This window comes from Bubalus kerabau, chromosome 7, assembly GCF_029407905.1.
Source record: "Bubalus kerabau isolate K-KA32 ecotype Philippines breed swamp buffalo chromosome 7, PCC_UOA_SB_1v2, whole genome shotgun sequence".
Classification (NCBI taxonomy): Eukaryota; Metazoa; Chordata; class Mammalia; order Artiodactyla; family Bovidae; genus Bubalus; species Bubalus kerabau.
The window spans coordinates 78,813,616-78,839,587 of record NC_073630.1 but is presented as its reverse complement, the minus strand read 5'-3'; the positions used below and the strand labels follow the sequence as shown (position 1 = coordinate 78,839,587).

At 36.3% G+C, this 25,972-nt stretch overlaps 1 protein-coding gene across 1 annotated transcript; it reads left to right on the top strand.

The window, feature by feature from the left end:
- The first annotated feature begins 23,233 nt into the window (after positions 1-23,233).
- LOC129657247 (thiosulfate sulfurtransferase/rhodanese-like domain-containing protein 3) lies at positions 23,234-24,003 on the top strand. The gene has a single exon (XM_055587466.1). It carries the CDS (start codon positions 23,274-23,276, stop codon positions 23,745-23,747), a length of 474 nt encoding a protein of 157 aa, XP_055443441.1. The 5' UTR covers positions 23,234-23,273; the 3' UTR covers positions 23,748-24,003.
- Positions 24,004-25,972: the final 1,969 nt, after the last annotated feature.

Here is a 25,972-nt window from a genome sequence, read left to right as displayed (position 1 = left end):
TTGAAGGGTTTCCTTGTACTAAATTTTGGAAAATGTACACATCAAAATATCAATAGCAATGGCTTATTTTGCATGAAATAATATCATTATTAATGATTTATATAGATATAAATAAACAAATGGATAATTGCATGTTGCTAAAGGGAAATCTCATTCTTAGAAGTACAATACATACAGGAAGAATGAGAGGGATAGAAAATAAAACATTATAGTGGATGTTGATTTTGGCAGGGAGCATCAATTGTAAAATCAGTGTGTGAAAGTTTGATGACAGAATATTAAGGTGGATTCACAGTAATTTCTTTCCAAATATTTAAAAGTTACACAGGGATAAGCCATGAATTTTCAGTAGAGAAAATTTACAGACAATTTTGCAATTTAGCCAGCTGACCAAAGATAGAGCTTCATTGAGGGATATGAAGCTGTCCTGTTCTCATAAGGTGATACTCTATAAGCCATAGCATCATTTTGTGGTATTGCTCCCCAAAAGTCACAAACTGATTCTGTATATGAGGAAACTTTCAATAGAACTGAATAGAGGGAAAATCATCCAGACAAAAAGCCTTACATACCTTAAAAAAAAAAAAAAGTATAGGTCATGAAAGATAGTGAAGACCACGGAAATGTACCAAATTGAAGAAAATAGAAACATAAAAGTGCACTACATGATCCTGGCTTTGATCTTTGACAAAAAAGGGAAAAAAAAAAAGAAATATTGTTGGACTTGTAGCAGAGTTTGGAATCTGCAGATTGCATGGTATCATTGTATTAATGCTGATTTCCAGATGTGCATGGTTGTGCTATGTTTTGTAGGAGAATGTCTTATTTTTAACTCATATGCAGAGTACATCATACAAAATGCTGGGCTGAATGAATCACAACTGGAATAAAGATTGCTGGGAGAAAAAAACAGCCTCAGATATGCAGATGATATCAATCTAGTGGCAGAAAATGAAGAGGAACTAACAAGCCTCTTGATGAGGGTAAGAGAGTGAAAAAGCCGGCTTAAAACTCGACGTTCAAAAAAACTAAGATTATGGCATCTGATTCTATCACTTCATGGCAAACAGAAGGGGAAAAAGTAGAAACAGTGACATATTTTATTTTCTTGGGCTCCAAAACCACTGCAGATGGTGACTGCAGCCATAAAATTAAAAGATGCTTGCTCCTTAGAAGGAAAACTATGACAAACCTACACAGCATATTAAAAAGCAGAGACATCACTTTGCTGACAAAGGTCTGTCTACTCAAAGCTATGATTTTTCTAGTAGTCATGTATGAATGTGAGAGTTGGACCACAAAGAACGTTGAGCACTAAAGAACTGATGCTTTTAAATTGTGGTGCTTTAGACGATTCTTGAGAGTCCCTTTGACTGCAAGGAAATCAATCCAGTCAATCTTAAAGGAAATCAACTCTGAATATTCATTGAAGGTCTGATGCTGAAGCTCCAATTCTTAGGTTACCTGATGCAAAGATCCGACTCACTGGAAAAGACCCTGATGCTGTGAAAGACTGAAAGCAAAACGAGAAGGGAGCGACAGAGTAAGAAATGGTTAGATAGCATCACTTAGTCAATGGAGACAAATTTGAGCACACTCCGGGAGATAGTGGAGGACAGAAGAGCATGGCATGCTGTAGTCCCTAGGAAAGCAAAGAGTCAGACATGACTTAGCAACTGAACAAGTCTATTTTCATAAAACAAGCCCTATAATATTAAGACTGATGGAGCATGGTGTCTGAAACTATTTTCAACAGTTCAAAAGAGAAGAATGATATGGTAATATGTGTTCATTTTTGGCTGATAATTCTCCATGGCTCTTTGCTTTTCTATATATCTTGAGAGAGGTTTTATTCCATACTATCTTTGTAAGGCTACCTGTAGAGCAAAGAGCTGTGCAATACAGAGGTAGTATCTCCTTCCATTGGACAGAGAGAAAGTTTATTTTATGACCAGAATAATAAACTTAATGTTTCCCTCTGAGGTATTAGGTATAGAGCAGCCCCCATATAAGATGGAGGCTTCTCTAAGTTTGCAATTACCCAGTTATAATAGAGACTCACTGTGTGTACATCATCCATCTGGGCCTGGCTTCTCATCATCCCCACCACCATCCCCATAGCACTGGGCAAGGACCAATGGGAACATGGAGCTAATGCTCCCTGCTCTGTCTAAAGTAAGCGTCTTAATGAGCAATAATATAGCCTCTGACTTAAAAGTCTCTTGACCTCTACCAGCATTTACAATACTTGCAGGATAGCTTGCAAGCAGGATAAAATCTCACACCCTTTATAATTCTTTATAGGCAGTGAGTTAAAAAAGACCTGATTGAGCAAACTTAGTAAAATATCATCAGCTGGGGAATCTGGGTAAAGACTATGTGAAAGTTTCATTACAACATTTCTGCAATCTTGATTCCATTTTCAAATTACTCTAAAATACAATTATATAAAAAGTTATATGGGTTTTAGAATAAAATAAAATGTATGTATTTTTAACAACATAAAAGTCTTTGAAATTGTATTTAAATGTTAAATTATTATTTAATCTGCATATAAGCAGGCTTTATCTACTAAGATAGAGCCAGATCTGTCATAAAGGAGTCAGGCAGTTATTCTCACTTGGCCTATAATACATACGTTACACTCATTTTCAGCCTGCCATTTATATTTTCAAAACTAATTATCTTACTATCATTTAAAGTAAAATGAATTTTACTTTACCATTTAAAGTAAAATAAATTCTGGGAATTTAGCTGCATTTTAATGTTTTCATAAACAAGCAACAGTATTAAAAAAAAGCTATACACAAGCAAAACACAGATGCAGGTAGAGAATAAGGTGTCATCTATAACACTAATGTTTCAATTTTTCCCATTTGTAATCCATCTAAAGTGTACAAACACATGCATAAACACATGTTTAGATATTCTCATAATGTCATAACTTTTTTAATCATGAAAAATACTGCCCTCAGAAAATATATCCCCCACATTAAACATGAAATATTAATATTTTAATTTAGCATTTATTAGGAGTGAAATATCCAAGTTGACAGTAAAGTAATTATAACTGCAGGGTTTGAAGGCAAAGTGTTTGGAGTTTGTTCTTGTGTGTATTCTGTAACATAGTTCATCCTCAATTTTCTGACCTGTAAAATGAGGATAATAGCAACACTACGGAGAGGAGAAAATGTAAATGATCTGGCACACAGTAAGAATTTAGTACATCTTCTTTTGTTTCACCTGCCTATGTTTTTCTTTTCTCATGTACAAAATTCTAGGGAACTATGAAAATATGTATTCCAATAGGAATAATACTCTATTTTCTAATAAGGCCTAATTTCCTTAGAGAATATTTATTTAGCCCAGAAAGAAATCTTTTTCTTTCCCTGGGTCTCTTGTCCAAAATTTATCATTTGAATGAGCTCTCTGACACAGATGACCAAAGCAGTCCAAAAGTACACACCAAGTTGAAGTGAATAAAAAACTTTTATAGGTAATAATCCATACTAATAATGCTTTGAATTCAACTGTCTTCATGATTAAAAAGAAATCATGCAATTTTGAGGTGTTTATTTTGAGATTGATAAATGGTTTATATCCATAATATGCTTTTTCACTATTTTTCTTATTTTATTCAGAGCATTCTCATTTTTAAAAATCATTGCAAGCTTTGATTACTCCAATGTGAATTATCTTTCATTCTCAAACCACTAACATTACCCTTCTCAATATTTTTCCTTGGCGTCAAAGAAGAAAATAGTGCTTGATTCATTCCTCCAATGCCTGTCTTCATGAATTTGGATTTTATTCCTCCAGGGAAGCATGAGGGAGGCAAAAAATATTATCCACTTAAAATTAAAGCACCCACATTTGTTGATTTTAACTCTATCTTAGGGGGAAATTCATATTAAAATTCCAAAGTGTAAAAAAGCACTCACATCTCAATATGTGTATTGAGTAAAGAGAAAAGAACCTTAGGGAGTTGGTTGAGATAAGTGGACTCCATTTTCTTTTATTCTCAAAACAAAGAAGTGAATTATGTCAAGCTCAAATTTAGATATCCTTTGTATTTGCACTTTTTCTTTTCTCAATTTTCCATACTACTGCCACTGTTCAAATCTTACTTACCTCCTGCTCTTTGACCCACCCAAGAGACACTGTGCTCTCTTCCCACCAAGATTCTTCTACAGTACTCTCAGAGGTACTTCCCTACAACCCATCTTTAACGATGCTATCCCCCTGTGTGTCCATGCATGTATTAGTCAGCTGTTTTTTAAAAGACTTTCAGTGTGTGCCTTTTCTCTAGTAAGCAAATATCTAGCTGAGTGAGTTTTCTTTTTTCTTTTTTTTAAATTTTATTTTATTTTTTAACTTTACAATATTGTATCGGTTATGCCATATATCAAACTGAATCCGCCACAGGTATATATGTGTTCCCCATCCTGAACCCTCTTCCCTCCTCCCTCCCTGTACCATCCCTCTGGGTCATCCCAGTGCAACAGCCCCAAGCATCCAGTATCGTGCATCGAACCTGGACTGGTGACTCATTTCATATATGATAGTATACATGTTTCAATGCCATTCTCCCAAATCATCCCACCATCTCCCTCTCCCACAGAGTCCAAAAGACTGTTCTGTACATGAGTGTCTCTTTTGCTGTCTCGTATACACAGTTATTGTTACCATCTTTCTAAATTCCATATATATGCGTTAGTATACTGTATTGGTGTTTTTCTTTCTGGCTTACTTCACTCTGTATAATAGGCTCCAGTTTCATCCACCTCATTAGAACTGATTCAAATGTATTCTTTTTAATGGCTGAGTAATGCTCCATTGTGTATATGTACCACTGCTTTCTTATCCATTCATCTGCTGATGGACATCTAGGTTGCTTCCATGTGCCGGCTATTATAAACAGTGCTGCGATGAACATTGGGGTACACGTGTCTCTTTCCCTTCTGGTTTCCTTAGTATGTATGCCCAGCAGTGGGATTGCTGGATCATAAGGCAGTTCTATTTCCAGTTTTTTAAGGAATCTCCACACTGTTCTCCATAGTGGCTGTACTAGTTTGCATTCCCACCAACAGTGTAAGAGGGTTCCCTTTTCTCCACACCCTCTCCAGCATTTATTGCTTGTAGACTTTTGGATCACAGCCATTCTGACTGGCGTGAAATGGTACCTCATAGTTGTTTTGATTTGCATTTCTCTGATAATGAGGGATGTTGAGCATCTTTTCATGTGTTTGTTAGCCATCTGTATGTCTTCTTTGGAGAAATGTCTATTTAGTTCTTTGGCCCATTTTTTGATTGGGTCATTTATTTTTCTGGAATTGAGCTGTAGGAATTGCTTGTATATTTTTGAGAGTAGTTATCTGTCAGTTACTTCATTCACTATCATTTTCTCCCATTCTGAAGGCTGTCTTTTCACCTTGCTTATAGTTTCCTTTGTTGTGCAGAAGGTTTAAGTTTAATTAGGTCCCATTTGTTTATTTTTGCTTTTATTTCCAATATTCTGGAAGGTGGGTCATAAAGGATCCTGCTGTGATGTATGTCAGAGAGTGTTTTGCCTATGTTCTCCTCTAGGAGTTTTATAGTTTCTGGTCTTACGTTGAGATCTTTAATCCATTTTGAGTTTATTTTTGTGTATGGTTTTAGAAAGTATTCTAGTTTCATTCTTTTACAAGTGGTTGAACAGTTTTCCCAGCACCACTTTTTAAAGAGATTGTCTTTAATCCATTGTATATTCTTGCCTCCTTTGTCAAAGATAAGGTGTCCATATGTGCGTGGATTTATCTCTGGGCTTTCTATTTTGTTCCATTGATCTATATTTCTGTCTTTGTGCCAGTACCATACTGTCTTGATAACTGTGGCTTTGCAGTAGAGCCTGAAGTCAGGCAGGTTGATTCCTCCAGTTCCATTCTTCTTTCTCAAGATCGCTTTGGCTATTCTAGGTTTTTTGTATTTCCATACAAATTGGGAAATTATTTGTTCTAGCTCTGTGAAGAATACTGTTGGTAGCTTGATAGGGATTGCATTGAATCTTTAGATTGCTTTGGGTAGTATACTCATTTTCACTATATTGCTCCTTCCAATCCATGAACATGGTATATTTCTCCATCTATTAGTGTCCTCTTTGATTTCTTTCACCAGTGTTTTATAGTTTTCTATATATAGGTCTTTAGCTTCTTTAGGTAGATATATTCCTAAGCATTTTATTCTATCCATTGCAATGGTGAATGGAATTGTTTCCTTAATTTCTCTTTCTATTTTCTCATTATTAGTGTATAGGAATGCAGGGGATTTCTGTGTGTTGATTTTATATCCTGCAACTTTACTATATTCATTGATTAGTTCTAGTAATTTTCTGGTGGAGTCTTTAGGGTTTTCTATGTAGAGGATCATGTCATCTGCAAACAGTGAGAGTTTTACTTCTTCTTTTCCAATTTGGATTCCTTTTATTTCTTTTTCTGCTCTGATTACTGTGGCCAAAACTTCCAAAACTATGTTGAATAGTAATGGTGAAAGTGGGCAGCCTTATCTTGTTCCTGACTTTAGAGGAAATGCTTTCACTTTTTCACCATTGAGGATAATATTTGCTGTGGGTTTGTCATATATAGCTTTTATTACCTTGAGGTATGTTCCTTCTATTCCTGCTTTCTGGAGGGTTTTTAATCATAAATGGATGACTTTTGTCAAAGGCTTTCTCTGCATCTATTGAGATAATCATATGGTTTTTATTTTTCAATTTGTTAATGTGGTGTATTACATTGATTGATTTGCGGATATTGAAGAATCCTTGCATCCCTGGGATAAAGCCCACTTGGACATGGTGTAGGATCTTTTTAATATGTTGTTAGATTCTGATTGCTTGAGTGAGTTTTCTAAGCCTAAATTTTCTCTGTTATGTCATAATAATAATGAGAGTGCATTTATTAATACTGCTTAGAGTTCCTGAGCTATATAGTAAGTACTCAATAAGTATAAAGTATGGTTATTATGTACATTTAAAATAGGAACTTATCTTATGTTAGAGTTTAAATTTGGACAAGCAATAATAATGAATTTTGTCTTAAATTACATTTTTATTGAGCTCCTCTATATTTTTCTGCCCAGGTATTTGTGATTTGCTCTGTTTCTCTCTAGGCATCCCTGGTGGTTCACGGGTAAAGAATCTGCCTGTCAATGCAGGAAACACAGGGTCAATCCCTGGGTCTGGAAGATCCCCTGAAAAATGAGACAGCAACCCACTCCAGTAATCTCACCTGGGAAATCCCATAGAAGGAGGAGACTGGTGGGCTATGCAAAAGAGTAGGATGTGACTTAGCAACTAAAACAACACGTTATCTTTAAACTACTGGAATTGGAATTCCCTATAACATTGGAAAACATCCGCACAGATTTTCAGGGGTCTCCTTGGGCACTTCAGAGAAGAGGGATTACTCAGAGGGGATCAAACCAGTCAACCCTAAAGGGAATCAACTCTGAATATTTTGTGGAAGGACTGATGCTGAAGCTGAAGCTCCAAAACTTTGACCACCTGCTACAAAGGGCCGACTCACTGGAAGAGACTCCAATCTGGGAAAGATTGCAGGCCAAAAGAGAAGGGGGCAGTAGAGGATGAGATGATTAGATAGGATCACTCACTCAATGGACATGAATTTGAGCAAATTCAGGGAGATAATGAATGGCAGAGAATTTTGGTGTGCTGTAGTTGATGGGGTCACAAAGAATCGGACATGACTTAGTGACTGAACAACAACAACAAAAGACTTGATCCAAACAGGATGTTACTTTTCCTCAAACATACTGTAGCTTTCAAGGATGGATGCCTTGTTTGCAGGTGATAGAAAATCCCAACTCCTAACAACGTTTGTAGGAACAGCAGTTGAGGCTTTATAACCTGCTACATCTGCATAAGGAAATATGTTCATTGCATTTAGGGTCCTAAATGAAGCACACACATGTTAAAAGTTAAACATACTTTAAAAATTCCAATGAAATTCAATTGTTTGATAGCCTTAATTAATTGCCTATTAATTGCCTTAATTAAGATATGCCCCTTTCCTTACATAAAACAGTAAATTTTCAGAATGAAAATAAATAGAGCCTTTATTCATTACATGGTTCACCATTTTTCTTACTTCAGACATGATCCATCATTCAATCATTAGCTCTGAAATAACTATGACAAAATTCAACTGCTCAATAGAACAAGAGGTTTTTGCTTTAAAAGTAAGTCCTACAGGATCCTAAGTCTAAGATAATTTTTAAAATAGATTTTCTTTTAGACACAAATAAATAAATAATTTGACATCACAAAATACATATACCTTCTAAACAGCTCAAAGTAACTTCTCACACTCTATGTTCATTCCACAGCTCCCAAAAATAGAGATAATTTCAAGCATCTTCAAAGCTTAAATGACACTGTATGCATCAAAATAGTTAAAATGTGAATTTCAGAAATATTTGTTTTTCATGTACAAAGCTGAGATAGATAATTTGAATTTGGTCTACTTAAGTAAGTCAGCAAACAACATATCAATTAAGTTTGACTTTTAAAAGCATTTTTCTCATTTTAAAAATATGTTTTCACACACACTTCTGCCAGTGGCCTCTACTAAAACTCCTCTCTTTTGCAAGACAGATTTTTAAATTAAATATTTTTTATATATAATTATGTTTAACTTGCCAAATAAAGCTTTATAAAAAAATTAAAATGGCTCAAAACAGGAAATGAGAAAAGAATGAAATAATAGTGGGACAAATAAGAGTTAGAATAAGAAAATAAAGAAATTATAAAGGAAAGCAGGAAGAAAGAAGGAAAGGAGACAAAGGAATAAAGGAAGGGAGGGAGGACAAAGGGAAGAAACTTGGAACTTCCAACTTTCACACTTGGAAGAAACAAATGTGGATCAGAATGAGGAAAATGCATCTGTTGAGATGATCATATGGTTTTTATTCTTTAATTTGTTAATATGATGTACAATAATGATTGATTTTGCATTTATTGGAGAATTCTTGCATTCCTAGGGTAAATCCCAGTTGATTCTTTTAATGTGTTGTGGGATTCTGCTGCTTAGTATTTTGTTGAGGATTTTTGCATCAATGTTCATCACTGATACTGGTTTGTAATTTTCTTTTTTTGAGTGTTATATCTTTTTCTGGTTTTGATACCATCACTAGGGTGATGGCAGCCTTGTAGAAAGAATTTGGGAGTGTTCCTTTCTTTGAAAATTTTTGGAAGACTTTGAGAAAGATGGGTGTTAGCTCTTCTCTAAATATTCATTAGAATTCTCCTGTGAGGCCATCTTTTCATAGACTTTTGTTTGTTGGAAGATTTTTAATCACAGTTTCAATTTCTTTACCTGTGATTGGTTTGGTCATTCTTCCTGTTTCTTCCTGGTTCAGTCTTGGAAGGTTGTACCTTTCTAAGAATTTGTCCATTTCTCCCAGGTTATCCATTTGATTGGTATATAGTTGTTTGTAGTAGATGCTTATGATCCTTTGTATTTCTGTTGTGCCATCTGTAATTTCTCCGTTTTCATTACTACTTTTATGAATTTAAGCACTCTCCCTTCTTTTCTTGATGAGTCTGGTGAAAAGTTTTGTCAACTTAGTTGATCTTCTCAAAGAACTAGCTTTTAGTTTTATTTATCTTTGCTATTGCTTTCTTCATTATTATTCCATTTATATATACTCTGATTTTTATGATTTCTTTCCTTCTTCTAACTATGGGTTTTGTTTGTTTTTGTCTAGTTGCTTTAGGTGTAAAGTTAGGTTGCTGACTTGAGATTTATATTGTTTCTTGAGGTAGGTATACTACCCAAAGAAATCTATGGATTTGATAAATCCTTATCAAATTACCAGTGGTATTTTCCCACAAAACTAGAAAAAAATACAATTTGTATGGAAACACAAAAGACTGTGAATAGCCAAATCAATCTGGAAAAAGAAAAATGGATCCGAGGAATCAGGCTTCCTGACTTAAGACTATACTGCAAAGCTACAGTCATCAAGACAGTTTGTACTGGCACAAAAACAGAAATATAGACCAATGGAACAAAACAGAAACCCAGATATAAACTCATGCAAATATAGGCACCTTTTCTTTGACAAAAGAGGCAAGAATATACAATGCAGAAAACACAGCCTCTTCAATAAGTGATGCTGGAAAAATTGCACAGCTACATGTACAAGAATAAAACTGGAACACTTCCTAACACTACACATGCAAAAAACTCAAAGTGGATTAAAGATCTAAATGTAAGATTGGACACTATAAAACCCTTCAGTTCATTTCAGTTCAGTCACTCAGTCATGTCCGACTCTTTGCGACCCCATGAATTGCAGCACGCCAGGCCTCCCTATCCATCACCAACTCCCGGAGTTTACTCAGACTCATGTCCATCGAGTCAGTGATGCTATCCAGCCATCTCATCTGCTGTTGCCCCTTCTCCTCCTGCCCTCAATCCCTCCCAGCATCAGGGTCTTTTCCAATGAGTCAACTCTTCGCATGAGGTGGCCAAAGTACTGGAGTTTCAGCTTCAGCATCAGACTTTCCAAAGGACACCCAGGACTGATCCCCTTTAGAATGGACTGGTTGGATCTCCTTGCAGTCCAAGGGACTCTCAAGAGTCTCCTCCAACACCACAGTTCAAAAGCATCAATTCTTTGGTGCTCAGCTTTCTTCACAGTCCAACTCTCACATCCATACATGACCACTGGAAAAACCATAGCTTTGACTAGACAGACCTTTGTTGACAAAGGAATGTCTCTGCTTTTAAATATGCTATCTAGTTTGGTCATAACTTTCCTTCCAAGGAGTAAGAGTCTTCTAATTTCATGGCTGCAGTCACCATCTGCAGTGATTTTGGAGCCCCAAAAAATAAAGTCTGACACTGTTTCCACTGTTTTCCATCTATTTCCCATGAAGTGACAGGACCAGATGCCATGATCTTCGTTTTCTGAATGTTGAGCTTTAAGACAACTTTTTCACTCTCCTCTTTCACTTTCATCACGAGGTTTTTTAGCTCCTCTTCACTTTCTGCCATAAGGGTGGTATCATCTACATATGTGAGGTTATTGATATTTCTCCCAGCAATCTTGATCCCAGCTTGTGCTTCTTCCAGCCCAGTATTTCTCATGATGTACTCTGCATATAAGTTAAATAAGCAGGGTGACAATATACAGCCTTGATGTTCTCCTTCTCCTATTTGCAAACAGTCTGTTGTTCCATGTCCAGTTCTAACTGTTGCTTCCTGACCTGCATATAGATTTCTCAAGAGGCAGGTCAGGTGGCCTGGTATTCCCATCTCTTTCAGAATTTTCCACAGTTTATTGTGATCCACACAGTCAAAGGCTTTGGCATAGTCAATAAAGCAGAAATAGATGTTTATGAAACTCTAGTGCTTTTTCAATAAAATTCCTAGAGGAATGCAAAGGCAGAACACTTTTTGACATAAATTGCACCGAGATCTTTTATGACCCGCCTCCTAGAATAATGAAATAAAACCAAAAATAAACAAATGGATGTTAATTAAACTTAAAAGATTTTGCACATAAAAGGAAACCATATACAAGATAAAAATACAGCCCTCAGAATGGGAGAAAATATTTGTAAATGAAGAAACTGACAGGGGATTAATCTCCAAACTAGACAGCACTTGTAGCTCAATATCAAAAATGTAAACCACCCAATCAAAAAATGAGTGGAAGATCTAAATAGACTTCTCCAACAGGCCATACAGATGGCTGATAAACACATGAAAAGATGCTCAATATCACTAATTATTAGAGAAATGCAAATCAAAATTAAGAGTTACCACCTCACACCAATCACAATGATCATATAAAATATATATATATATATATATATATATATATATATATATGAACAATAAATGCTGGGGAGGGTGTGGAGAAAATTAAACTGTCTTACATTATTAGGGGGATGTAAATTGATACAGCCACTATAAAGAATAGTATGGAGATTCCTTAAAAATCTAAAATTACAGTTACCATATGACCTAGCAAACCAACTCCTGGAGATATACCCTGAGAAAACCATAATTCCAAAAGATGATACATGCACCATAATGTTCATTGCAGCACTGTTTACAACAACCAAGACATAGAAACAACCTAAATGTCCATTAACAGAGGAATGGATAAAGAAATAAGGTACATATATACAATGAAATATTAGCCATAAAAAGGAATGAAATTATGCACTTTGCAGAGATGTGGATGGACCCAAAGATTATCATACAGAGTGAAGTAAGTCACAAAGAGAAATACAAATAATGTATAATATTGCTTGTATGTATAATCTAGAAAAATGGTACAGATGAACCAATTTGCAAAGTAGAATTAGAGACCCAGACATAGAGAACCAACATAGGGACAGGTGGGAAGGGTGGTGGGATGGGTTGGGAGATTGCGACTGACATATGTAAACTGCTTTGTGTGAAATAGATGGCTGGTTAGGGCCTACTGCATAGCATGGAGGGTGGGGCATAAGGTACAATCTGTTTGTAAGAAATGTAAGTTAACCTTAAAAATACATTCCAGTAGATGTTTGCTATTTAAATGCTAAGTTTTGTCCCACTCTTTTGCAACCCCATGGACTGTGGTCTGCCAGGTTCCTCTGTCCAGGCAATAATACTGGGAATGGGTTGTCACTTTCTTCTCCAGGAGATCCTGATCCAGGGATGGAACTCACATCTCCCGCATTGAGGGAAGATTCTTTATCTCTGAATCACCGAAGAAGCCCCCAACATACATTAGGTGCAGACAAATACTGTTCGAATCCTCTTTTACAAGGTACCTAGAACAGTCAAATTCATAGTCAGAAAGTATTTTGGTAGATGTTAGGCACCAGCGGATTGGGAATTAGTGTTTAATGAGGACAGAGTTCCAGTTTAGGAATGTAAAAAAATTGGGACATGGATGATGGTGAGAGTTGCACAACAGTGTGAATGTACTTAGTACCACTGAAACATACAGTTAAATATGTTAAAGTATAAAGTTTCAATTATGTTACTTTAACCACAATTAAAATAAAAGAATCATGAGGAAAGTGTTTTCCAGATTCATTGCTTATAATCTTTCCAAAAATACTAACACATTTCTCAATACAACTTTACAGTATTCGAATTCTGAATATAAGAACCCTATATTTCAAAGCCAAAACTTCAAATTTGACAAATAATAGGAAGTTGCACTCAGCAACTCATTAGCAGTGCCATCTGCTGACCAAAAAAAATTGATATGAGTTTTGCTATTATTTCTTTAAATATGTAACCAATAGCACTGGAAACTTTGTAATGTGTATCATAAAATTTGTGTTTAGTAACAAGTAACTGATATAAAATATTAATTTATAAATATAACCAAATCTGAGAATTAAGAAGTATGAAAAAGTACAATTATGGTTTTATTAGTAAACCAAAATAGGAAAAATTAATTTTCTGATATTTTTCCACACTTATTTCAGTTCAGTTCAGTTCAGTCGCTCAGTTATGTCCGACTCTTTGCGACCCCATTAACCACACCATGCCAGGCCTCCCTGTCCATCACCAGCTCCCAGAGTCCACCCAAACCCACTTCCATTGAGTCAGTGATGCCATCCAACCATTTCATCCTCTGTCATCCCCTTTTCCTCCTGCCCTCAATCTTTCCCAGCATCAGGGTCTTTTCAAATGAGTCAGATCTTCACATCAGGTGGCCAAAGTATTGGAGTTTCAGCTTCAACATCAGTCCTTACAATGAACACCCAGGACTGATTTAGTTATGAACAAATATTTGAGGGTTAATTGAAGTCATAGCATTCTCTCAGCTTATACCTTTAAGGTAGAAGTTTTCTTCCAAAAAGTCATTATTCACCCCAAAACAGTCAATACTCAAAGGAAGATCAGGTTGATGAAATCACAAGGAAAATATCCAGATCTTAAGGGTGCTTCCATTTCCTCCTTCTGCTGTCTTTTTTCCCATATTAAGCAGAGGATGTAGGTATGAAAGTGAAGATTTTAATGTACATAGGGGGAAAAGACACAGAGCTTCCTGATAGATCATATTGGGTAAATATATGAGTTATGTGTTTTAGTCACTCAGTCACATCTGACTCTTTGCAAACCCATGGACTGCAGCCCACCAGACTCCTCTGTCCATGGAACTCTCCAGTTATGATTACTGCAGTGGGTAGCCATTCTTTTCTCCAGGGAATTTCACAACCCAGGAATTGAACCTAGGTATCTTTTACTGCAGGTGGATTTTTTTTTTTCTTTCTTTTTTTACCATAAGATATATCCATAAGATATAAGAGATATCACAAAATTACAATGATATTTGTTTCTGTGAGTGTCAGTGATTTAGGGAGTATCCTAATTGACCTGCCCTTATGTACCAAGTCTGACTTGACAGAATGCAGGAATAACATATATATTCTGTGCAGAAATTTCTCTCATTATACATTCCCACTTTATGTCTTTTCATGAAAGTCTTGCCCTTCATACTTCAGTTATAGGAATTTGTTCACAGCTCAAAGGAAACTTCATGATATTTCACCTCTGTGCCTTTGCTCAAGCTGCTGTCCCTGTCTGCAATGCAATTATCTTTGTGAGGATGTTCTTTTGGACCTACTAACTTCAGGAAGGCCAAATTTCCTTCCTCTCTGTTCCCAGAATGCTGGGTATATGTTTACTATGGCTCTTACCATGAGAAAGTGCTGCCTGTTTCTTCAGTCTGTCATCCTTGCTTCATGGTGAACTTCAAAAACTGGAGATCTTCATTTTGATATTTGGCAAAACTAATACAGTTATGTAAAGTTTAAAAATAAAATAAAATTAAAAAAAAAAAAAGAAAAAGCAAGAGAATTCTAGAAAAAAAAAAAAAAAACTGGAGATCTTGACTTCTGTCCAGATAATCCATGCCTTGCTTGGCCCCTTTTGAAGTTAATTTTTTAAAATCTCCCAATATTTTAGAAACTTGTACATTTTCATGGTCTTCAGCATTTCTGAAATGACAGAGAAATTTCCATAGAAATTAAAAACAGCATGTTAGGTATGGTGGCTTCTACTAGTTGGTTACATACAGTTTAGTATATTATCTTATGATAATCTCTTGCCCCACCTTTGGGATGTGAGCTATTTCAGACTGCATATTGTCCATCTAACTGAGTATTGTTCATGAGCCAATTAAGTTCTTATTAAATATGGTTTTGCATATAAGGGCTTCTCTGGTGGCCCAGACAGTAAAGAATCTACCTGCAAAGCAGGAGACATGAGTTCAATCACTGGGTCAGTAAAATCCCCTGGAAAAAGACATGGTAATCACTCCAGGATTCTTGCCTGGAGATTTCCATGGATAGAGGAGCCTGGCAGGCTACAGTCAATGGGTTCTCAGAGTTGGACACAACTGAGTGACTAACACATATAGGTCTTTGTCATATAATCTCAACTAGATTAACAAAATATAAAGTCACAATATGATATAAACATACCATGCAATTCAGGGATTTAAAATGGAAACAGTGGAACAAAGATGGGGATGAATTAAATCTATTTAGGGAATGTCTTGGTTGAAAGTGAATCTCAGTGTATAGCCAGGGCTATACTGGATTAACACAGTGATTCTCTATAGATCAGAAAGAAGCCACAAAATGTGCAATTTGTCTGGTAACTAGCAAGTAGATCTAGAATATTCTGTTTTTTTTTTTTTTTCTTTTCTTTGGAAAGCTCTACGTGGGACATGCATGGAAAACAATAAAGAGAAATGACAAACATATTGATGATCTTATATTATAAAACTTAAAAATAATATGAAATTGGCCCTTTATCAGAATTGAAGACAGCAGTTATTTCCTAAATGTCTGATCATTAGATTTAAAAATGGAGCCAAATCTCTAAAAATTCTTTGAGAAAGAAACAAAACAGCTTGACCAATTTATTTCTTTAATACTCATTTCAAAGCATTGTTGAAGGTCAGTACTGGGCACTTTATATAGGTAAGGAAAGAGGCATTTAAAACACTGTGCTCTGACAAATGTAGTAAGATTTCTCTGGTCCAATGTGTTGTTCTTACAAGGTCAAAGGTTTTAATACTTCTATATTATGGAACCAAATATCAGTGACATTGTTATTAAATGCTATTAAAATTCATAATTATCTATGAAGTCCTGCAGTCTTTACATTCCTCTTTCAGGAAATCTTTAATGCTAAGATTAACTTGGATATGAAGAAAAGCAAGTTGATCCTTAAGGGACTAGATATATAGTAAAAAGTTTTTTTATTTTATTGTCCTTTTTTACCATGGTGAAAAAATCTTACATGAGATTTATCCTCAATAAAATTTTAAGTACACAATAGAGTATTGCCAACTATAAGCACATTGTTGTACAGCAGATCTTTAGAACTTATTCTTGCATAACTGAAAATATGTACCCATTGAACAGCAAGTCTCCATTGTCACCTTCCCCCAGCCTCTAGTAACCATCATTCTATTCTCTATATCTATAAATTGACTATTTTAGATACCTCATATAATTTGATTATGTGGCATTTATCCTTTTGTGACTGGTTTATTTCACTTAGCATAATGTCCTGCAGGTTGATACATGCTGTCTTATATGGCAAGATTTTCTTCCTTTTTAAGACTCAATAATAATAATCCCATTGTATGTATATATCACTTTTTCTTTATTCATCATTCAGTGATGGACAATTTTGTTGTTTCTACATATTGGCTTAACAAATAATGTTTCAGTGCACATAGAAATACAGATATCAGAGATCTTGACTTCAAATCTTTTGCAGGAGACATAAGAGATGTGAGTTTTGTACCTGGGCTGGTAAGATCCACTTGAGGAGAGTATGGCAACCCACTCCAGTATTCTTGCCTGGAGAATTCCATGGTCAGAAGAGCTTGGTGGGCCTACAGTCCATAGGGTCATAAACAGTCAGACATAACTGAAATGACTTAGCATGCATGCATGCAAGCACAAATCAGCATTCAATTCAGCTGAGTTTTCATATAATAATGAACTATCTGAAAAGGAAATCAATAACAATTACACTTATAATAGCACCACAAATAATAATATACTCAAAAAACCTTAACCAAGGAGATAAACTTTTAAACTGAAATCTGCAAAGCATCAATGAAATAAAGACATGCAAAGAAGACTGGATTGTAAAATTGATGCTGTTGAAATATCTATACTATCTAAAGCAATTATAAATGTAATGAAACTCCTACCAAAATCCCAATAAAATTTTTACTAAAAAAAAATGTAAAATTCATAAAGAGCTATAATAGACCTTCCAGAGCCACAGCAATCTTGAGAAAGAAGAACAAAGCAGGAGACATCACACTTCCTGATTTCAAAATATATTGCAAAACTATAATAATGAAAATGGTATGGTATTGGCATAGAAACAGACATATAAATTAATGAACAGACTAGAGAGACTAGAAACTAATCTATTCAGGCATATATGACCAACTGATTTTTTACAAGATTTCCAAGAATACACAATGGGGGAAGGGTAGTTCTAGTCAGTAAATGATGTTGGGAAAACTGGATATACACATGCAAAATAATGAAATTGGACTCTTGTATCCACCCCCCCAAAAAAACAGCAAAATCAAATGCAAAATGGACTAAAACTTAAATATAAGATCAGAAACTATAAAACTCAGAAGAAAACATAGAGGAAAAACTGCCTGACACTGGTCTTAGCAATACTTTCTTGGATAGAAACACCAAAGTCACAAGCAACAAATGCAAAAATAGACAAGTGGGACTACATCAAACTAAAAAGCTTCTGCACAGCAAAGAAAATCAACAGAGTGAAAAATGCAATATATGGAATGGGAGGAAATACTTGCAAATCATATATCTAATACAGGATTATTTAATATATGAGGGACTCCCACAACTCAATGGCAAAAAACAACTAAATAAATTGATTAAAACTCATTGTCAAAAAACAACAACTTGACTTTAAAATGGACTAAAGACTCGATAGACATATTTCCAAGAAGATATGTAAATGGTCAACAGGTGCAGGAAACTATGCTCAATATCACTAATTGAGAAATACAATTCAAAACCACAATGAGATATCACTTCACACCTGTTCAGTCAGTTCAGTCACTCAGTCGTGTCCGACTCTTTGCAACCCCATGAACCACAAGCACTCCAGGCCTCCCTGTCCATCACCAACTCCTGGAGTTAACCCAAACTCATGTCCATTGAGTTGGTGAGGCCACCAACCATCTTATCCTCTGTCATGCCCTTCTCTTCCTGCCCGCAATCCTTCACAGCATGAGGGTCTTTTCAAATGAGTAAGCTCTTTGCATCAGGTAGCCAAAGTATTCGAGTTTCAGCTTCAACATCAGTCCTTCCAATGAACATCCAGGACTGACCTCCTTTAGGATGGACTGGTTGGATCTCCTTGCAGTCCAAGGGACTCTCAAGAGTCTTCTCCAACACCATGGTTCAAAAGCATCAATTCTTCTGCACTCAGCTTTCTTTATAGTCCAACTCTCACATCCATACATGACTACTCGCAGGATGGCTATTACTAAAAGAAAAAAAAAAAAAAGAGAGACAGTGAGATCATGGGTTGTCAAGGATACATTGAAATACTTGTATATTGTTGGAACCCTTATAAATTGATAGGCATATAAAATGATGCAGTCACAATGAAATACAGTAGCATGTTTCAATACTGATGGGAATGACAGAATCACTGGATCTCAAATCAATGGATCCCAAGGGTAGAGCAGATTCTAGGTAGAGGGACAAAAATGGAGATACCTGGAGAGAATAATCTTATTGACCAAGGGCATGGAAGGTAAGATCATAGAAAAAATACCATTCACGTTTTATATCCAGGCATGCCATTTTATTTCTATGTGTACTGTTTCACATAGAAACAGTAGATGTTTCACATAGAAACAGTTAGAAAACTGTGGATGGCATCTATATATTTTTATATTTAATTATCATAAAATCACACTTAGAACAGGGTTAGTAGTTTCATTTTACCAATAATGTGGCTGAGACTCAATAAAGGAATTATTATGTTCATCATCATAACTTCTATTAAGTAGGAGAACTGTGCTTCCAACCAGTCTTAGGTGACCATAATTGATGCTCTTATTTCTATTACCAGATTCTATATAAGTAAGTTTCACCATATATGGTGTGATGCCTGGAAAGGTCATCTCTAGAGCTAGAGTCTCTTCATGCACAACCCCAGGTCTGCCTCTTGTTAGCTGTGTAGTCTTGCGCAACTTATTTGATCTCTCTGTGCAAATTGTTGAACTACTTTGAAGCAGATGATCTGATTATTCTCTTCTGTAGACAGACCAAAAATAATACTATCAATATAAAAGCAATGCCTGGCACATAAGAAGCACTAATATAACAGTTTTAACTACTATTCTAGCGTTGGGCTTCCCTAGTGGCTCAGAGGTTAAAGTGTCTGCCTGCAATACAGGAGACCTAGGTTTGATCCCTGGGTCAGGAAAATCCCCTGGAGAAGGAAATGGCAACCCACTCCACTATTCTTGTCTGTAGAATCCGATGGATGGAGGAGCCTGGTGGGCTACATACAGTCCACAGGGTTGCAAAGGGTCAGACATGACTGAGCGACTTCACTTTCTTTCTTTCTTTCTTACTCTAGTGTTACTACAATGCTTTTAAGAAGCAAAAGTACTGAAAAAGAAAAAGCTACCAAAAGAGAAGTGTACAAACTCATGGCTGATCTTTTTGTCAATGTGATGACTATTAGAAATAAATTTTTTTTTCTCTTATTTTGTGATTTGATTTCCCTTCAGGACTCCTTAGTTTTATTACCTAAAGGCTTGCAGATCTTCAGCATGTAAGAGTAGGGGAAGAAAGCCAAAGAATGAGCAAAAAAGAAGATATAATCATCAAATTCTATTGCAAAGGACTATTTAGTGGTACAGAAAACAAATGGATCCAGTAGCCTTCACTGGTCACTGGCAAAAAAAAAAAAAAAAAAAAAAAAGATGTGTGTGCTTATATGGTTTTCTTAGTCTGTTATAAGACTCAGGATCCTCAAAATAGCTCCTGAGACAGAATGCAGAGAGTAAGCAGCAGACGGCAAGCTACCCTCTGAGATATGGAGGGTAGGGAGATAGAGAAAAGAGAAGGGAAGGGTACATGTGGATGACACAGAGGCAGAATTAAAGCCGGGTTGTGACATTTTAAAAGTTATCTTTATTTCCTTCACAAAATGCTTCTTTGTGTCTTAAAATAAAAATGAAATTACAAAAAAAAAAAAAAGTCTGTGAAAACAAAAGTGTCACCCCTGATTAGCAATGGCATAAGAGGCAGCAGAAAAGCTTTACGCTCAGCTTGAAGTCTTGGGGAAAGAAGAAAACCTTTCAGGAGCAAAAACAAAACCTAGCAGAGGAAAGGCAGATTAGTGTGACTCCAGAAATGAGTTCCAAGACTACTGAAGCACAGTGGATTAGCTTTATGAAGAGAGCCATTAGCTCTCCACAGACAGGCAATATTTCTAAAGAGCTGCACTGCACAGAGAAGAAAATGGGAAGGATCTAGGAACAAAACTCTGCTTTCTCACAAGTTATTAACCTCATTTATACCACGGAGTCACTATCATTATGCTCATTGCCCTGACACGGTTCAGCGCATTGATATTTCATTCAGCAGGGTGCCAATTCTGACGACAGAGAAAGGGAACCCCAGGGGCTTGGCTGCTATTGCCTTTGTAATGACCAGCTGCACCTCAGATGAAAGTAAAAGTCTAACTGTTCTGGGAAAGAATTCCCTAAATACATTTTCAGAGTCTTTTATCTTGAGGTCAACTCATCAACTATCTGTTTATAAAGATTCTGTAGTTTTTCAGTTCCTCTTTTAAAAACATTTGTACACTTTTATCTAGACCGCCAGCCAACAGAAGTTGTACGTTTGTTAAGTAATCCTTAAAGATATTTTCATTAGTCTCTTTAAGGGAAATAGCTTTTTATGAATTTGAGGAAATTGTCCATCTCAGGTAGATGGATTGGAAAGGGTAGAGGAGGTAGCATTATAGCTTCTTGAAAATTAAAACAGAGAATAACTATCCTTACTTGACAATTATAGAGTCAATACCATTTGAGGAGCATTTAATGAATCCTAAGACCTCAAGTTTCTCACTTTAGGGGTCTAATATGAAGACAACTCTACAAAAGAAATCAAGATGTGTCTAATGAAGTAGAATTAATCAAAATTTATTGAGTATCAATAGTGATCTTTGATAAAATACTCTTATTGAATAAAATGTAAGATCATCTTTAAGTAAAAACATAGCAGTAGCTATTTCCTACAAATTTTAACTTCATGAAAAAGGGGAATTTTTCATTCATTAAAATGCTTGATCAATCATATATAGTACAATTTGCAAGATGTCATTAGTACAGACAATTAGCTTTGACATTTGGAAATAACCTTATTTAAAGTTCAAGCATTCAAAGCATTCATAAGAGAAGCAAACTTTTGCACTTCAGTCTGAATTAATCTAAATATTTGCATTCATGAAACATGTCTGAAGTCAGACTATCAACTAGAAGGTAAATATTGCATCTATCTAAGATGTTACAATTTTAAAAATAAGAAAATTTATCCATATTGAATAAAAAATTGTAAATTGTGATCAAACAATAATGTGAATGTTTTGGAATATATTATGTGTAATATTAAAATGCTAGCAAAGTAATTCTCAAAATTCTTCAAGCTAAGCTACAAAAGTACATAAACTGAGAATTCCTAGATGTTCAAGCTAGATTTAGAAAAGGCAGAGGAATCAGAGATCACATTGCTAATGTCTGTTCGACCACAGAAAAAGCAATAGAATTCCAGGAAAAAAATCTACTTCTGCTTCATTGGCTTCGCTAAAGCTTTTCACTGTGTGAATCACAACAAACTGTGGAAAATTCTTAAAGAGATGAGAATACCAGACCACCTTACCTTCTTCCTGAGAAATTGGTATGTAGGTCAAGAAGCAACAGTTAGAACCAGACATGGAACAATGGACTGGTCCCAAATTGGGAAAGGAATACTTCAAGGCTGTATATTGTCACCCTGCTTATTTAACTTCTATGCAGAGTACATCACACAAAATGCCGGGCTGGATGAAGCACAAGCTGGAATCAAGATTGCTGGGAGAAATATCAACCTCAGATACGCAGATGATACCACCCTAATGCCAGAAAATGAAGAGGAATTAAAGAGCCTCTTGATGAGTGTGAAAGAGGAGAGTGAAAAGGCAGTTTTCAACAGTCAAAAACCAAAATCATGGTATATGGTCCCATCACTTCATGGCAAATAGATGGGGAAACAATGGAAATAATGAGAGACTTTGGCTTCTCTCATAGCTCTGTTGGTAAAGAATCCACCTGCAATGCAGGAGATCCTGGTTCGATTCCCTGGAGAAGGGAAAGGCTACCCATTCCACTATTCTGGCCTGGATAATTCCGTTGGAGTCGCAAAGAGTCAGATACAACTGAGCGACTTTCACTTCACTTCACTTATTTTCTTGGGCTCCAAAATCACTGTAAACGGTGACTGCAATCATCAAATTGAAAGGCACTTGTTCCTTAGAAGAAAACCTATGACAAACCTAGACAGCATATTAAAAATCAGAGACATTACTGACAAAGGTCCATCTAGTCAAAGCTATGGCTTTTCCTGTAGTGATGTATGGATGTGAGAGTTGGACTATAAAGAAAGCTGAACACTGAAGAATTGATCCTTTTGAACTGTGGTGTTGAAAAAGACTCTTGAGAGTCCCTTGGACTGCAAGATTAAACCACTCAATCCTAAAGGAAATCAGTCCTGAATATTCATTGGAAGGACTGACGCTGAAGCTGAGGCTCCAATATTTTGGTCACCTGATGCAAAGAACTGACTCATTGGAAAAGACCTTGTATGCTGGGAAAGATTGAAGGCAGGAGGAGAAGGGGACGACAGAGGACGAGATGGTTGGATGGCATCACGGACTTGATGGACATGAATTTGAGCAATCTCTGGGAGTTGGTGATGGACAAGGAAGCCTGGCATGCTGCAGTCCATGGGGTGGCAAAGAGTCAGACATGAATGAGCGACTGAACTGAACTGAATATTAAAACAGCAATATAAATGTCATTATTGCATTTTAAAAGCATTCACAATTAATAGGAAAAATAATAGATTAGGGAAGTGAAGGAGCAGGAGAACGAAGTGGTTAGCAGCGATGGTGCTGCAGCGCCTGCTGCCCTGGAGTTCTTGCCTGACGATCTTCGGGTCTGCGGAGGCTGCGCTCTGGGGTTTGAAGTCAATAAAAAGCTGCCTCAATTTTTGTACTATTTGTGAAGATGTCACTTATAAGGAACTTAAAAACCTCCTGAAGTCCAAAAAAATTATGTTAATTGATGTTAGAGAGCCATGGGAAATTCATGAGTCTGGAAAAATCCCTGGGTCTGCCAATATACCATTGGATGATGTAGGTGAAGCTCTACAGATGAACCCAAAAGACTTCAAAGAGAAGTACAAAGAAGTAAAGCCATCCAAATCTGACAGTCTAGTGTTTTCTTGTTTAGCTGGAGTGAGAAGCAAGGTGGCTATGGTCACAGCAGTATCTCTGGGCTTTAACAATGCTCAACACTATGCTGGAGGATGGAAGGAATGGGCAACCTATGAACTTTCAGAGAAGAAACAAAGAGATTGATTTTTGGAATACAAGCTGACCCTTTCCTTGTGTACATGCAGCCCAGAATAGTGGAATAGGCAAAAGAATAAAAATGTAGCCCTGGAACCACTGGTTAATGGGAAAGGGAGTTTGTATATGTCAATTATTTTTTTTGTTGAATCTTTTTCTCACTTATAAATTGGGAATACCACCTCCCCCAGCCTATTTCCAAAGCCTAATGATGATTAAGGTAATGTATGTGACTCACCATGGGAACATAAAGGTTTCTAAAATAAAGGGATTCTAAAATTAAAAAAAATAATAAAAAAAGAAAAATAATAGATTAAAATTTAATATATTTGAAACAAAAATATAACCTCACTACTTAGATTATAAAAACTTGAAATTGATATCTGATATATATTTAATATATCATACAATTTTAAGATAAATTATTAACCACTAATGAGCCTGCTGTTTCTTTGTGTGTGTGTGTGTTTAATTAATTAATTAATTTATTTTTAATTTCAATTTATTTATTTTAATTGGAGCCTAATTACTTTAAAATATTGTATTGGTTTGCTGTTTCTTCTGGCTTCACCCCACTTTGCCTTTTAGTTTTCTGAACAACTAGACCCATGTGGCTTAAGCATTTATTTTCCCGAATTTAGCTCTGTTGTGTGCAGATTTTAGGACAGTCTTTGCAAGGTTGTTTCTCTGCTCTAACCAGCAGAACTACTCAAATAACCAAAATATTCCTATTCAGTGAAGGAAGGAGGTTAAAATGGGGTAGAAAATTGACAAAGCTTGGTGGTAATATGCCTGGAGAAGAGAATGGTTACCTACTCCAGTATTCTTGCCTAGAGAATTCCCTATACAGAGGAGCCTAGAGGGCTACAGTCCACTGGGTGACAAAGAGTTGGACACAACTGAGTGACTAACAGTATCTACTATTTATCTAGTGGTAATATAAAGTAGTAAAGTAATGCTCAAAATTCTCCAAACCAGGATTCAGCAATACATAAACCATGAACTTCCAGATGTTCAAGCTGGTTTTAGAAAAGGCAGAGGAACCAGACATCAAATTGCCAACATCCGCTGGATCATCAAAAAAGCAAGAAAATTCCAGGAAAAACATCTACTTCTGTTTTATTGACTATGCCAAAGCCTTTGACTGTGTGGATCACAATAAACTGTGGAGAATTCTGAAAGAGATGGGAATACCAGACTACCTGACCTGCCTCTTGAGAAACCTATATGCAGGTCAGGAAGCAACAGTTAGAACTGGACATGGAACAACAGGCTGGTTCCAAATAGGAAAAGGAGTACATCAAGGCTGTATATTGTCATCCTGCTTATTTAACTTATATGCAGAGTACATCATGAGAAATGTTGGGCTGGGAGAAGCACACGCTGGAATCAAGATTGCCAGAAGAAATATCAATAACCTCAGATATGCAGATGATACCACCCTTATGGCAGAAAGTGAAGAGGAACTAAAAAGCCTCTTGATGGAAGTGAAAGAGGAAAGTGAAAAAGTTGGCCTAAATCTCAACATTCAGAAAACGAAGATCATGGCATCTGGTCCCATCACTGCATGGGAAATAGATAGGGAAATAGTGGAAACAGTGGCTGACTTTACTTTTGGGAGCTGCAAAATCACCGCAGATGGTGATTGCAGTCATGAAATTAAAAGACGCTAAATCCTTGGAAGGAAAGTTATGACCAAACTAGATAGCATATTGAAAAGCAGAGATGTTACTTTGCCAACAAAGGTCCATCTAGTCAAGGCTATGGTTTTTCCAGTAGTCATGTATGGATGTGAGAGATGGACTGTGAAGAAAGCTGAGCATCGAAGAATTAAAGATTTTGAACTGTGGTGTTGGAGAAGACTCTTGAGAGTCCCTTGGACTGTGAGGAGATCCAACCAGTCCATCCTAAAGGAGATCAGTCCTGGGTGTTCATTGAAAGTACTGGTGCTGAAGCTGAAACTCCAATACTTTGGCCACCTCATGCAAAGAGTTGACTCATTGGAAAAGACCTAGATGCTGGGAGGGATTGGGGGCAGGAGGAGAATGAGATGACAGAGGATGAGATGGCTGGATGGTATCACCAACTCAGTGGATATGAGTTTGCGTGAACTCTGGGAGTTGGTGATGGACAGGGAGGCCTGGCGTGGTGCGATTCATGGGGTTGCAGAATCAGACACAACTGAGCAACTGAACTGAACTGAAATGAACTGAATATAAAAATGAGAGATTGTT